Source organism: Ostrea edulis, chromosome 5, assembly GCF_947568905.1.
Source record: "Ostrea edulis chromosome 5, xbOstEdul1.1, whole genome shotgun sequence".
NCBI classification, from domain to species: Eukaryota; Metazoa; Mollusca; class Bivalvia; order Ostreida; family Ostreidae; genus Ostrea; species Ostrea edulis.
The window spans coordinates 8267346-8284678 of record NC_079168.1 but is presented as its reverse complement, the minus strand read 5'-3'; the positions used below and the strand labels follow the sequence as shown (position 1 = coordinate 8284678).

General features: G+C 35.7%; 1 protein-coding gene across 1 annotated transcript; it reads left to right on the top strand.

Annotated features, from left to right (window-relative positions):
* Positions 1–1226: 1226 nt before the first annotated feature.
* Positions 1227–16642, top strand: LOC125650002 (angiopoietin-related protein 7-like). The gene is made up of 5 exons (XM_048877931.2): positions 1227–1856; positions 5685–5827; positions 6610–6706; positions 9087–9251; positions 13281–16642. Exons 1-5 carry the CDS (start codon positions 1271–1273, stop codon positions 13532–13534), a joined length of 1245 nt encoding a protein of 414 aa, XP_048733888.1. The 5' UTR covers positions 1227–1270; the 3' UTR covers positions 13535–16642.
* Positions 16643–17333: the final 691 nt, after the last annotated feature.

Below are 17333 nucleotides of genomic sequence, written 5' to 3'. Positions count from 1 at the left end.
TTGTTAGGCCATTCTTGGCACACTGATTTTGACTACGGATAACTCCGTTTACCTGATCAGGATATAGGGCTCACGGCGGGTGTGACAGGTCGACAAGGGATGCTTATTCCTCCTAGGTACCTCCAGGGGTCCGTGTTTGCCCAACTATATATTTTGTATTGCTTGTAGGAGTTATGAGATTGATCACTGTTCTACACCTTACACAGAAGAAAAAAATCGCTAGAAATAATAGCATCGTAAGCGAAAGGAATCTCATAATACATGTACGTAAACGTTGCCACACAAAGGTTATTACAGTATGTATTTTAATGATAGTTAATTGTGTATATATATGTGGCTTGTCAAAATGAAACAAATACAAATTTGAATTATAATCTCAACATGAATTTTATTAAGTCATAAATGCCAATATTGAATTTTCACGAATTCGATCATTTTGAAAATTTCACTTAGGTATATTCTCAGTTTATGGCATGGAGGCTAAATATAGTCTTTATGACATCACAAATTCGGAGAATCTGTAACGATAATCGGGCGACAATTTTCTATTCAGGGTGCCTTTGCCCTTAAGTTTTTTAAACGTTATTAATTTGAGGGGAAAAAAAGAGTTTTTATGAGGAATCTATGAAACGAATGCCCTATGAAACAAATTTGATGATCAAGGAGAGAAAAGGTACTGTTAAAAATCGTCTCTTATGACATTGAAACTAACCATCATGCATGGAAAGATCATCAGTTTTCACCAGATCACAAACGCGAGAAAAACAATCTGTGTTGGATTAGGATTCTTTTTATTGTAAACTTAACACATGGTTTTGCAGACACAGAATTAATAAGTGTATGCTGTTTGTTGAAAGAGGAAAAGATACGGATGGTGTGAACTTTCTGTAATTGCATTGTATTCTAATCAACCATGTCCAACATACGTCAGACAACGAGCTAAAATTACGTTCATCAATGCATCTGAAACCTTGTAATTGTCAACTTACGACGGTTAACATAATGCAGAGGTAGGGAATTAATTTCTTAATCATACTTCAAAAATACTTTATTCGAAATGGCGCCTTCGTATACAGCATGTTAATTCGTATATGATTCCATGATGCCAAAAATATATTAGAGGTTGTAGGCTTAGTGTAGTGCTTTAGACATTTTCATTTGATTGGTTGATTGAAAACACTGCTCTTCTTCTTTATTGGTATATAAGCGGTTATTTTTAAATTCGGAAAACATTTGTTCATAGTGCTGCGAGACAAAATTTCTATTTGCAATGATGAAGGGTTTCGTGGTTGGTTGTTTTCTTATTCTAAATGGAGTAATTGGTCTTCAGTCGCTCGTAGATGTCAAAGTCGATGAAAAACCTGAATTATCCTCTGTAACAACATCCAATAAAGTATCAAGCGTTTTACGTGACATATTAAACCAGGAGAGCCTGGTCAGGTTTTCTATGGTACAAAAAATCCAAGGTTTAGCAATGGATGCCATAGACAATAAAAACAATAGTCAAGCCATGAAAAGGAAGATTGGTGACATGATGTCGGAATTACAGGCTAGTGCAGAAAATGACCGGAAAATAGAGGTGGAGAATTCTAAATTCAAAGAAGAATTAAGGACTATCAATGAAACAAACCAAAACCTAAAGGAAGACAACGTTAAGCTGAATGAACAAATAGCGGTATTGAACAGGACGTTAAAAAACACAGTGACTGAAGAACAGTTTGACGTCTTTAAGAAGGATTTCAACCTGCGTCTACAGATGATTGATACAAATTTACAGAACTTTACTCTATCAATTAACAAAACAGTGGAAAATTTAATTACAGAACAAAGAAATGCATCCACAGATCCTTCTAGAGGTACAGTGTGAATATTTCCGTTTGTAGTGGGTTATGCTTATAATGAATTTGTAAAAACAAAATATTGCACATGATTCATTTCAGGAAAATCGGTTCTAACGAAGTAAGATATCCTATGAAATTCCGTTTAAACAAGATTTGTTGTATTTACACTAACAAAGAAGTACTATAATAGTACAGCATAGTCAACATTAACTTTGATATAAGTCAGGAAAAAGAGTTCATATTGCGAATATTGTACTCATATTAGCTGTTAAACGAATTTCTTAATCGATATAAAATAAATGAAGTTAATTTGATGTACAGTGCATGTTCATTGGACTAACAGCTCTATTTGTTGATATGTTAAATTCAAAGTTTTATAACTCACACAATTCAGTACAAATATTTAATCCCTCGTGATCATGTATGACTGTTCATATTACAAATTTATACACGTAAATGAAACTATTGAAATATAACAATTCAAACGGAAAATAAAAACATGCATGTCTTATTCTTCCATTGCTATCGAGGAAGGAGTGGTGGGGTGGGGTATTCATTTTTTTTTTCAATTTCGAATACGAGGTTGGTTCAAATGTTTATAAATGTATGCCCCCCCCCCCCCCCCTCGTTTGCACCGACAATTACCACTTTTTCCTGTAATCGAGTCAATAAAATATAGAGACAGGGAATCCATCCGCCGCAGGGATCATCCTCTTCTCTGTATCACGGCTTTCCTCCTCTCAGTGTATCCATTGTCGGCGTGCGACGTCAACATTTGAGCGAACGAATAGAACGCTTGTGCTAAGGGCATTTACACCATCCAAAACAAAACACACCCAAGCATAGATATGAGATTTTGTAATTTTGTTTTCAAAAGTGGATTCATTGACAATTGTCAAGTTTTCGAAAGAGCCGATATAACCACACTGTGTAGCGAGAAAAACGACCCAACATCTCTATACCGTTTTGTTTTACTGTCATGGTTTGTTTAATAACCAAGCCCAAAAATCACAAGGATATATAATTGAGTATAGGTGGAAATTAGCGTGAATTTATTATTTTTAATTTCAACGACTCTGTATTTGTTTTCACATATTTTGTTTTCGTAAATTCTAGTTTTGATTGATTAACAATTCGTTTAGTTTGTTCGTGTTTTTTTTTCTTCATTCAGTGTGGGTAATGAAAAATTCTTTGTGAATGCACTATCTTTTATTCAGACTTTGACGAAGGTGACGGCATGCATTCATCTATCATTCTTTAATGCTGGTGATATTTATATATCAGACAAAATAAGTTCATGAGTTTCACCAGATACGGTGTCAAGTCCATTGTGAACTCGATCGCCCTAACCAATCATTAATATTTCAGTAATGTTCATGACTTTGCCTGCAGTTTCAATACATATAACTCTAAACTCTTTCGTTACTTGCATACATGAAATATAATATCGCATGTATGGCGAGTGTGACCAATTTTGCCAATAAACTCCAAAATGCATGCTCCAGAGTTACTGCTTGTACCTTTGATGTTCCATATGTGAGGTGAAGTCCGTAAGGTATAATGGAATCTTACTTGTTTAGTAAATGTCGTAAAATTAATTAAACACCTACTTTCGTTTTCGATAAACTACCTTGAAATAGCGAAAATGAGAGTACAGTTGCGGACACGCTTTGGCGGCTCTAAGCCAGTTTTCTTCTATCTTTGTAATGACAACTTAGGATAATACGATATGAAGTAAATCCGTTGTTTAGCGATGCTTGATTTTGATCTTACAGAGGAAATAAGTTTTGATAATTTTCGAATAAATAGAATATGCCTGTTCGTTTCTTCAATCCGTGATTTTAAGTCTTGAATCAGCCTTATGGAAATTTCCAGAACAAAGCGCCCAGAACGTGGCAACATCATACAACTGTATGTGTCCAGGGGTCCGTGTTTGCCCAACTATCTATTTTGTATTACTTGTAGGAGTTATGAGATTGATCAATGTTCGTTATCTTCACCTTTCATATGTATCATTTATTATTTTCTAAAGTATTATATATAAAATATTCACGGTGGTTGGTATATCCGTTAACTAAGTCTACCGAAGTATTTAAGTTCAGCAATTACAAGAGTGTCTTCAAATGGTATGCCCAAAATAAATTGTTATATTTTCAATATTTTTAAGAATATTGTAATCTAATCAATTCCACAGTTTATCAATTTGTTAAATCCAACTTTGGACTAAAATGTTCCACGCCTCTACTTGAAAACATGATATATCTTATCAAGAATGATTTCATATATGCTATTATGCCATTAGGTGTACCATTTTCAATACCCCATCTTCATATTTTTAACAATGACCTCCTTTGTTACCCTATGTGTTGAATTATTCCATATAAACAAGAAACATATTTTTGTAATTCCTTAAGGTAGCATTCAGATGGGTTTAGGATTGACATTAAAATATGGATTAGTAATATATATGTCTTGATAACTGTAATTTTCCCAACGGGAGTTTTAAAACCTTTTCTCCCATTGTTGGGTTATAGAATTTTGTTTCATAATTTAATTGTAGTATCTTTTCCTATTCCACATCAAAATGTATTTCTAAAACAGTAAGTCTGGTAGTACCCCACCTAAGCCTGGGCAGCAAAGTTTCCTTACTTTACTTTTTGGAACATGGGATGTGTGAAGCGCTGGCTTAGAATGACTATTACCCGAATTATATTGGCCTTCCTATGGCCCCGCCTACCTTCTCCATGTTCTTCTACAATATTTTTTCTAACGTGAATGAGACAACAGATGTATGATATGGGACCGTTTTATTGAATAAAGCTGAATAACAACTTTAGACATTTTATAATGGAAAAAAAACCAACAACCCGCAAACCTCCTGCATTATAAACTTACATTCGATTCATCATGATGCAATGACTTTTTAAAACGGTGAGAGTTAAAATTTTACACATAGATGTGCATACAAAGACTTATAGCCTTGTGTTTTTATTTTTTTTGATAATTGTCGGATAAATGAAAGAAGTTCAGATGGTTTGAAATGTAACATGCCTACTGTAACAATATACATATGTACATGTATATGCCAACAATTTAATATTTGATATATTTAACGATATCGTGCTTCCATATAATACGCAGGTCAGTCGTTGAAAGTAAAAGGCTTTATGGTAGTTATTTTGTGTCGATTCAAAGTACGGGATAAGGAGTACAGATTATACTACCAAATCTAGAGTTGGGCAAACACGGATCCCTGCACATACCAGAGGTGGGATCAGGTGCCTAGGAGGAGTAAGTGTCACTTGATTGCAATCTCTACCCAGAGTTGTCGTTCCTTGCTTTCACTTGCACCTCTGTTAACGTCTCAAAATAAGCAATGTTATTCCACATGCAAATCCACTTTTTTACGGCTAATAAAACTAAGAACTATGTTATAAAATATTGGGAAAATGTAGGACAAACAACTATTTGTAGATTTTTTCCCCATTACTATATATTCGTCATGTACCTATGTATAGGCCTGGTGCAATAGAACTATCCAATATCCACGTTTCAACCCAAATCAATGCGTGTGTCACAAAAAGACTTGACATCTGCTCAATATTTATTTATTTACGTATAGTTTTGTAACTGAAGTCAAAACCAAACTTTATTTGAGCATACGTGCTATTTTACAAAAATCTTGTAAAACCCTTGAGACGTTGACAGAGGTGTAAGTGAGTGTAAGGAACGATAATTCTAGGTAGAGATTGCACTTGACTGGTCACACCCACTGTGAGCCCTGTACATTTGTAGAAAATAGAATTGACATTACCAAATATTTACGATAATTTTCTTTTGTAGTTGGAATCTATTGTGATTGTGAGGAAATTCTGGAAAAAAATCCGAAATTTTTTGAGATTGACGGTGTGTACGATATAGTTCCTGACAACATAACTTCAGTCCGAGTCTACTGTGACATGACCACAGACAGAGGAGGATGGACGGTGTGGATAAGTACTTTGTACTTTAATTGATTAATTAATATTTTTCAATCAAATGGAGACGTCAGTCACCATTGCTGGTGAAGGGCAGCAAAATTTAGACCTAAGCTCGGCGCTAACGGTCTTTAAGGGGGAGGTATCTTTATCGTACCATACCTGCTGTTACACGGGGCCTCAGGTTTTGCAGTTTCATCCGAAGGATCGCCCCATTTAGGCGCCTCTTACGACAACCAAGGAGTATTAAGGATTCCCATAGGGAGTTATTCTTTGAACACGAATATCTAAATCAAGTATTAAAGACATGAATATGTAGTATAGAAAATGTATAACTACATTGTCTATTTCTCTATCTCGAGTTTCAAATGACAGATTTGTATAGAATCATCCTCACATCTATATATCCTGGTCACTAGTTGTATCTGAGTCAATGGTAATAGATTTCGTCATGTGACGAGGTGGGGTGGGTGTGATTTGTGAGTTCGAGCTCTGCTCATGGCATATGGTCAAACCCAAGCGGTAAAACATTTAGTTGTTTATTCATCAAACGCTCGGCATTTAGAAGTAAACGGAGGTATCGAGCTGTGAGCGCCAAATTTAGGTCTAATTTTGTGGTACTTCACCTTCAGCTGGTGAGACCGAAATATTCTCCAAGGGTCACAAACCAAACTAACAAGCAAAACATACATATCCTGGTCAGATGTATAATAACGAATTCCAGTGTATTTGTACAAATATAAAAAGAAAATTGGAATGAGAAAAATATCTAAATTCTAATATACATGTAGGTAATACAGAGACGATTTGACGGGAAAACAGATTTTCATCGCAAATGGAATGATTATAAGAAAGGATTCGGAAACCCTGACAGAGAATATTGGCTAGGTAAAAATTGATAATCATTGATCAATATACTTGTAGTAATTATTGAGTATTCAGTTTTGGATTGGAAAATGCACTGTATAATTTTGCAGGAAGGTATCGATTTTGATGTTTGGAGAGCATGTGTAATGTTTTCTTAATGAAATAAAGTATTGTTAGAATCTAAAGACATTTGAAGCCTTAATTAAATACTAGTGGTAGAAGGCATTAGTGCATTTATCTGTCAAGATTTTGCTTATTCCCTGAAATCAATTTAAACTGATCACTTTCAGTCTTTCTTTTAAGAATAAGCTTTGACACTTGACCACAGCCAAAATTTTGTATCTTTTCAAAAGGCGCCTTTGATGTGTGCTTGTCATTGTTGTTAATTCTGCAGCTTCTTGCACATCAGCTATAGTTGTTTAATATCCATCCCTTGTCATTAATACTCAGTTTGCTTGGTCCTTTTTCTTTAAAATTTCTCTAAAACTTTAGCTTATATTGATCGTGGCAGATTTGACCCGAAAAACCTCATTGGTGTTTTTAAAGACAAAGACAAAAAAAAAAAAAAAAAAAAAAAAAAAAAAAGGACTACACAATCGCGGTGCGACTGCATCGTTTCACTAAGAACAGCCATGAAACAGGAGTCTAGGTGTGGTGGTCAATGCCGTGTAAATTGCAATTGCATAGGATTGATTGATTGCTTGATTGATGTTTTCTGCCACACTCAACAAATTTTCAGTTATCTGGTGGCGCCCAGTTTTTAGCTCACCTGAGACGAAGGCTCAAGTGAGCTTTTCTGATCAAAATCTGTCCGTTGTCTGTCGTCGGCGTTGTTGTAAACTATTAACATTTTCATCGTCTTCTTAAAAACACTTGGCCAATTATAACCAAATTTGGCCAAAAGCATCCTTGGGTAAAGGGCTTTCAAGTTTGTTCAAATGAAGGGCCATGCCCCCTTCAAATGGGAGATAATCACAAACATGCAAAAATAGGGTGGGGTCATTTAAATTTGTTCTCAAGAACCAATGGGCCAAAGGAGCTGAAATTTTCATGAAAGCTTCCTGATATAGTGCTAATTCCAGTTTGTTCAGATCATGGCCCCCGGGGGTAGGTTAGGGCCACAATAGGGGATCAAAGTTTTACATAGAAATATATAGGGAAAATCTTTAAAAATCTTCTTCTCAAGAACCAATGAGCCAGAAGAGCTGAAATTTATATGAAAGCTTCCTGACATAGTCCAGATTCCAGTTTGTTCAGATCATGGCCCCCGGGGGTAGGTTAGGACCACAATAGGGGATCAATGTTTTACATAGAAATATATAGGAAAAATCTTTAAAAATCATCTTCTCAAGAACCAATGAGCCAGAAGAGCTGAAATTTACATGAAAGCTTCCTGACATAGTGCAGATTCAGGTTTGTTCAAATTATGGCCCCGGGGGTAGTTTGGGGCCACAATAGGGGGTCAAAGTTTTACATGGGAAATTGTGAATAAATAGAAAAAACCTTTAAAATCATCCTCCCAAGAACCAAAGGGTCAGAGGAGCTGAGATTTACATGAAAGCTTCCCGACATAGTGCAGATTCAAGTTTGTAAAACTCATGGCCTCCAGGGGTAGGTTGGGGCCACAATACGGACAAAGGTTTTAGATGCAGATATATATGGAAAGTCTTCAGATATGGGCCAAGGTAACTCAGGTCAGCGATGTGGCCCTTGGGCCTCTTGTATTGGTGGAAGAGAGAACCCAGTTACAATGTACCTGGGAAGAGACCACCGACCTTCCGAAAGTAAACTGGAAAACTTTCTCACTTATCGGCGCAAGCGGGATTCGAACCCGCGCCGAAAGAGGTGAGAGGATGTGTGATTTTGAGCGCAATACTTTCACCACTCGGCCACGGAAGCCCTCAATTGCATAGGACATAAAGATGTCAAACAAATCGATTTTATGTATCAAAGCAAACATGGCTTGTAATTCAAGATATCATCCCCACTTAACCTGCTCCAATAAAAAATGAAGCTACACTTGGTGTCTTACTTTTATTTGTATTTATTGTTCATTAAAAACCTTGTCATGATGTTATTTTTATGCTCCATGTGTTATTGGATAACTGTAATAATAGAAATACATTGAGGAAATTCTAACTGAGCATTGTTATTCAGTTGAAATGTTTGAATTGTTTTCAGGGAATAAGCTCTAAAAATGTCATAAGCTTTTAGGGAATAAATTAAATCCCTGGAAATTTTAGAAAATAAGTTTATTCGATAATTGAAACTGAGACTAAGCTTAATCTCTGAAAATTTGAGGGATTTTGCTTATTCCCTCAAATTGCTTGTTCCCTGTAACTTATATAATGTATAACGTAGGAATTGAATTGTACTTTGTAATATCAATCATATTCATAAGGAAATGACAAAATCCACGCCTTGACCAACAAAAGAAACCAGGAACTGCATATTGACATGGAGAAATTCACTGGATCCATGGTGTATGCTCGGTACTCACATTTCTCTGTTGGGAGTGAATCTTCTGAATATAGACTCTCCATCAGTGACTACAGCGGAAATGCAGGTATGGGTTTTCTTCTTCTCATTATGCACCCAAACAAAAGTAATTCGGATCATCTTGCAAGTATATAAATAGCGATGAACATTGAATGACTAGTTTTTGAAAAGCACGCTGATATGACTGGTATTGTGGAATGCAAATTACAAACGATGAAGTGAAATAACTATATGTTTCTATATTGGTACCGTATAAGTTTTACATTCATATGAAGCAGAATTTATTCAAAAACGTCTACGTGAGAAGAAAAAATATCTTGCTGTGACTGCTTTCAATTCGACATTTATATATACATGTATCGACGACGTTTTCTATATCAAGAACAATAACTTTCATTCATATGTCGATTCGATATATCCCTGTGAGCTCGAAATAAAAGACACCACAGAGTCGTCCTCTTCTGCTTCATACTGAGATATTTTATTGAAAGTAGACATTAACGGCAAACTGACAACTCAACCATATGAAAAACGGGATTTCAGCTTCTCCATCGTCAACTTCCCATATTTATGTAGCAATATTCCATTATCAAATGCATATGGTGTTTATATCTAGCAATTGATTCGATACGCAAGAGTTTTTCTGCGTATGATCAGTTTTTAAATCGAGCCAAGCTACTAACAAAAAAGTTGATGGTACAGGGATTTCAACAGTCTCGATTGAAGTCAGCATTTCGCAAATTCTATGATCGTTATAACGATCTAGTTCGTCAATACAACCTATCATTGGGTCAAATGCTGTCTGACGTGTTTCATACCGATTGTTAGGCCGTTCTTGGCACACTGATTCATATTGGAACACTTTTCTAAGCAATTATAATTACCTACTATAATAGCATTTAAGGAGGGAATTTCCTTATCAAATATTTTTCATGAAATTGAAAAATGGAAAGATTTTTTAGCAATTCATATCATTGTTCGGTATAGCTTGACCCTTTGTAGTAAGATTGGCTGATAATGGGACTGTTAAATTAATGCAATGACCGCATTTTGCAGTGACATATAAGAAAGGTGAAGATACGAACAGTGATAAATCACATAACTCCTATAAGCAATACAAAATAGAGAGTTGGGCAAACACGAACCCCTGGACACACCAGAGGTGGGATCAGGTGCCTAGGAGGAGTAAGCATCCCCTGTCGACCTGTCACACCCAATGCGAGTCCTTTATCGTCATCAGGTAAACGGAATTATCCGTAGTAAAAATCAGTGTGCCAGGAACAGCCTAACAATCGGTATGAAACACATCAGACATCTTTTGAGCCAATGATATGTTGTATTGGCAAACTAGATTGTTATAACGACCATAGAATTTGCGAAATGCTGATTTTAAACGAGACCTGCACCATTAACTCGATTATCAGTAGCCTGCTTTGTTTTTTAAAAAACTGACCATACGCAGAACAAGCTCTTGCGAATCAAATCAGTTGAGAGATATATGCAGGTGATAATGGAAAATTGCTGCATAGATATGGGAAGGTGACAATGGAGGAGTTGAAATCATAAACACAACAAGGTCTACATAACCGATGCCTCAATAATAACCCTTTAATGTTCGTAAAGTTCTTACTCATGAAATCATTTTACATTGTACATGAAATCCCCAATCATACATATGCCAAGCCATAGTGTTTGTACATTAATAGTGTACATTGCACCATTTAAGCTTATTTTCAAATAAAAACTTGTCAGATGTTGATAAATTTTCCTATACAATCCTGTATTCATTGACCATGTTCATTATCTGTTATTTTCATATGTAAAAAGATGCTTCATACTTGGTGACTGCCCCCCCCCCCTCCCCATTATTTTTAATAGTAATATTGTAAGTTATAAAGTTATGATTAAACTGTATAGGTACACATTTTAACCAGGATACTTGATAATAAAGTAACATTGGAAGAATTTCATTATTGATCATTGGTTAAAATATGATACATGTAAGGTAACTTAAAATAGGATACAAAATTGGATATTACAGTCTCAAGTCTCCTCATTAAATTTTGAAGTACACTGTACTAGCTAAGATGTTTTTGTACCTTACTTGTGGGTGCCAAAATAAAGTTTATCAATTTAGAAATTGATATAAGCAGCCTCCAGTAAGATGCCGAAACAACTTCGTATCTTGTGTTTCTTTGTAAACTTGATCTAACTGGAATAGCTTCTGTTGTCTGCAAGTATAATTCTTTGCTGAATGAGGGACATGTGTCCAGGTCTACCTTGGAATGTCCATCATGGTCTGGTTAGTTACACAACACCCTTCCCCTCCTCCAATTCATTCCGCAAATTGAGCGATAATTTTCACATATCTTAAGATTGATACTGTTCTTATATCTATTGTAAAAATGCTGCTTCTGTCAAAGTAAGGGATTCAGAAAAAGCATAGGATTGAACCGGATACCCAGGTATAACCTCGGAGCACTTGAACACGCGAAGGTGACTACCAGTGTCTTTATTACATTCATAAATATGTTTAAAAAACTAGCTGTGCCACATTTCTTAGGTGTTAGAGAGTGAAATACACAGAAAACATCTATCCCTTCGTTTCTTTCTTCAAATTCTTGCATGCAGACGATGAAATGCTCAAAAACAGTGGTTAAAAGCTTCCTCTGGTATTGAGCGGTCTTTTGTGACTTCATGACTGAAGAGTTCCATACTTGAGAGAGGCGAAAAAAGGGTGGTCAAAAGTAAATCTTTAAGTAAGATTTAATTAGATAAAATAAAACTGAACATGTGGTCTTTCGAGGAAAGTTCAATTAGCTTAGCTTTCATTCACAGAAAAAGTTTAATGAAGAGTCCATTTAATTGCTATAATTAAAAAGAATGTCAAATTTCAGTAACTCTGCCTACAAATGCTAAATTCCATATATTCAATCAATCAGGGCGGGGTCATATCGACTTGGCCAACGATATATTTTTAAAGGTTAATTCTCACACATGGAACTCATTGGAAAAAAAAATTAACATACATATTTTAACATCGCTAGTAAATATTTGGCCTCAAAATATTTGCTTTTAGATATCTTTACCCAATTTTGAATTTAAAACCTTCTTTCAATGTTCATGGACTACTTGAACCTTCATATAGGCAATTTTTACAATTTTCATGCAAAAATTGAAGTTTTGTCCTTTTCAAATCTATCGTATTTGCCATTTAAATAGTTGTCATAGGTGTTCAGGTTGAGACCAAAAATGGTCAGATTGCTCATATTTTGCATAGATTTTTGCTAATAAAACATCTATAAATAGAATCAGGCATAGTAAGAAAAAGGCAGTCCCGAGAAACTTTTTTTAATTGGATACTGACTTCATAGGTATAAAGGGACTACTTCACTTCATGACATATAAAGGTACTACTTCATGACATTAGTTCAGATAAACCCGATACCTGAAAACAAAACAGCGCCAAACCGCACAAGTGATATACACAATACCGTAGTTGAAAAATCGTCATTTTTTTCGATCATATACAGCTAATACCGTATCCCGTTCTTCAATGATGATGTTTGTTTTTAAACCCGACGACTTTGTTTATCATTATTCATGAAGGAGTGAAAGATTACAAACCATGACAAAAAATGCTTGTTCAGCATTCGATTCTTCCGCATTCCTTATGACAAAACACAAGGGAGCAATTAAAACTATTCAGAAACCATCGTCTGGGGCGTCTAGGTATAAAAATTTAATTTTGTACAGTTGAATCGTTTTTATTGACCACAGAAAAAGGGTCTAATCCAATAGCTATTTGACCTCATCCTATTGTCTGTTGATGTCCCGTTGCCCATGATTTACTCTTTAAGGCAAAATTAAAGAAACATTTGAATATTGATCAAATATAAAACGAAACACGCAACATATTTCAGAAAAGATTGCAGAATACCGGTATTACTGTATGTGTAGCAATATAAAAGTTTGCTGAATCTTATGCAATTTTTGTGTTGTAAGATTTATTGCAATTATATACAGGTTATATTATTTACCCGACTAATCATTGAACTATTTTGATCAAACGTTACTATAAATTTGAATATTTCAGGAGACATGATGATACAAGCTTATACCCTGAATGGTATGTCCTTCACAACAAAGGATAGAGACAATGACGGGAATCGAGGATATAATTGTGCAGTGAAGTATCACACTGGTGGATGGTGGTACAATAGCTGTGCACACTCAGATCTCAATGGAGTTTATCAACCGTCAAATAACAGAAACGAGAGGGGTCTGTTCTGGGGAATTAATGATGAAAACATGAAGACTACTAAGATGATGGTCAGATCTAAGAGATGAGAAAATATTATCAATTCTGTGAAATAAATGACCATTGTAATTTTTATGACAATTTGCGTACAGTTTTTCCTAATGTAAATCCATATCGTGATCCCATCTTGATATTTAAAACAAACATCAACTACGTAACATCGGACGAATACGGTCGCTCACCACAGAAGATGCATGCAAGACCCTAGTATGTACCCTCGTGACATCTCGGCTCGACTATGTCAATGCTCTTCTTTTCGGCATTAACACAACCGACGTGGCAAAACTGCAGCGGATACAAAATATGGCAGCACGAATCATCACTCGTACCAAGAAAAGTGATCACATAACTTCAGTGCTGATTTCTTTACATTGGCTTCCTAGTGACAGGCGCAGCCAATACAAAATTATCCTCTACGCAAACAAGGTGATTCAGAAGATGGCACCAAAATACTTGGAGGAGGTGATCACTGTTTACCAACCGAATCGTGATCACTGTTTACCAACCGAATCGTTCCCTAAGATCTGAAAATTCATTGACATTAGTTAGACCTAGATGTCGAACCTCCACATATGGAAACAGGCAGCTACACTCTGGAAATATCTGCCTGATACCCTCCGCCGTTGTAAGAATTTGAACACTTTTAAAAAACTTTAGACTTGCATATTATTAGTATTATAGGTGGTTAAATCTTTATGATGTCTTTACCATCATTTTAACATGACTTTTTCAAGTGTATAATTGTATATTTATTTCAACTATTGTATTTTATATCATTTGATTGTATGGCGTGGAACTTTTTTTCATGCATATCATTTTTTAAATTTTAGTAATTTTACTTCACATTATTGATGTGTTTCTAGCATTGTTTTGATATTATCTGTCTTAATGCTATCATAATTTCCTTTTACCACGTTTATAACATGCTGTATCATTTTTATTGTGTGCAGCGATTTAGAGTGGTTATTTATAGTCATATAGAGCGCTATATAAATAAATATTATTATTAAATAATGAGGCAAGATTTAATCTCCCATGAAAGCATGAAACTGCGTTTACGTTAAAATTAGGCCTCTACAATGCAAACCCACACGTTTAATTAGATAGTAATGGAGTGTATGTTTGAGAGGCGAATTGGAATGTCTAATTCTTTATACATTCTTACAACGTGGTTATACGATATTTCCAACCAAGGGGCTGGGTCTGACACAACGTTAATGTTTCCTTTTCTTATTTTTATATATCAGTCTGCATATATTTTATATCTAAATATTAGCCTAAATAAGAGTGACACGATCACCCGCTGCTTGACCAATAAGATCCTAATATCTAATATTAAAGGTGAAGATCGATTGTTTTGCTGTTTTCCGCCACACTTAACAATTTTTCAGTTACCTGGTGGTGCCCAATTTTTATTGGTGGAAGAGAGAACCCAGATACAATGTACCTGGAAAGAGACCACCGACCTTCCAAAAGTTAACTGGGAAACTTTCTCACCGGCGCGAGCGGGTTTCGAACCCGCGCCGACCAGAGGTGAGAGGCCGTGTAAATTTGAGTGCGATGCTCTAACTACTCTGCCACGGAGGATCAATATACATTTTAACAGGACACGCTACTGCACAATCTTTAGAAATTAACATTTCATTTTTCTGCCGAAACTTGTCTGTTTTACTTTTCCGAATCAATAACAGTAACTAATCTGCAAACATTCTAACCTCCTCAAAATTAGGGGAGCCGATTTCATTAATGGCTGAAATATTGCCGAAAAGGCGTAAAACTATAATCAATCAATGAAAAACCCCGGTTAAACGAAACAGACTCACTAACACGGTTTTTACTATCTATAGGTCTTTAAAGTCTACTAATCTATTACAGAACAAAAATGTCTTTTGAAAAGAGTTCTTCTCTACGGTGTTAGACGATTTCCTTCTGGCAGCTGTCTGTAATAAACACAGAAATGAATTATGTCCGGTAATCCAATCACCCATGTACCCATTTGATTTAACACATTGCACAATTTAAGAGTGAATCGTAGTTCCGTTTGTCAGTAATATGTTGAATATAGAACAAAATACATTTGTAAATTGAACTCGCAGGTAATAAAAGCAGTATTTGTGCTGTCACTTTTACTAGACTGTAGAAAAAATTAACCGTGGATGTAAATCAGCATGACAAGGTTAAACACAACATTCCTTGCCAGTTCATTTAGATTGTCTTGTACTAGTCCTGTGAATAGATGTTAAAAATGATAATTTTATCCCAATGAATATCATGGTAGACAGTAATCCCCATTTTCCCCAACATTCCAATTAATGAAAGGTGAAGATAACGATTAATGATCAATCACATAACTCCTTTAATAATACAAAATGGAGAGTTGAGCAAACGCGGACCCCTGGATATATGATAGGTGGGGTCAGGTGCCTAAGAGGATTTCCTTGGCAAAAAGGGGGTTCGATTTTGTACTATTGAATTATCGATTTAAACATGGTTTGAATAATCCCTTCATTGTTAATCAATCTGAGCTCCACTCTGGAAACACCAAAGTACATATGTAATCTTGGATTTCAATTTTCGTCTAACATTTGGTATCAATCTAAGAGGTGGAACAACCATCGTAAGACCAAACTGATGCAGGGTCTACCCCACTTGTATCTTCACACCACTAATTTTAGTAGAATACTGGAAGATTTCTATAGTAATCACTTGTAAGTCTGTAAGTTGTGAGGACTCCATCTTTTGTCAAAATAACAAAATGCACCCTGCTTGGTCGACAATTACTGAACTTGTAAACTGTATTTACTGATCTCAGAATTCATTTGCATTTCACAGTTAAATTGTTTTCCTTGCAAAAATAATGTAGTGTATCTTCTGTATACTCCAAACTATTAAAATGCATTCAAAATTATGTCGACTTGGTTTAAGAATTCCAACCGGATCTACTTGATATGCAAACTTGTAGATATCTTCCCGTCCTTGCTCTGGAGCTGACATCTACATGTAGTACAAACACAACCTGTGTCGACATCAACTGACGAAATACTAATCATACATCCCTGCTACTGCCCTGGGCGCTCAGCATATGTCCAACTTTGTGATACTGCACCTACAGCTGGGGGCATCTCAATACGATTGAAAAATTCACGACGGTTTGTAAAACAAACACTTAAACAATATGTAGAGTCCAATTTGATATTATGTTTGTGTGCAGCAACTTTTATATCAAGATGCTTTTAAGCAAACGAAACAATTTTGGTTCCCAATCTTCATCACAAATCATCGATGATATAAAGTAGCGAAAAAAAAAGAAAAGCTAAATAAAAACGTAAAAAGCAACCTTTGTTCGCTCTCTATTCTTAAAGGCATAGTTTAATATACTAAACGCTTGCTAGATTACTCATTTTGATGGATATTGTGCTCGATTTGCCTTGACGGCCACAGCATGCTTTTCTTGAGTTTCGAGCCTAAGCGACACATGGTTTCTTGAATTCATTGACAGTATTCAATGCAAGGTGAAGATAACGAACAGTGATCAATCTCATAACTCCTTCAAGCAACACAAAATAGACAGCTGGGCAAACACGGACCCCTGGACACACCAGAGGTGGGATCAGGTGCCTAGGAGGAGTAAGCATCCCCTGTTGACCGGTCACACCGACCGTGAGCCCCATATCCTGATCAGGTAAACGGAGTTATCCGCAGTCAAAATCAGTGTGCCAAGAACGGCTTAACAATCGGTATGAAACACGTCAGACAGCATTTGACCCAATACGAGGTTGTATTGACGAACTAGATCGTTATAACGACCATAGAATTTGCGAAATGCTG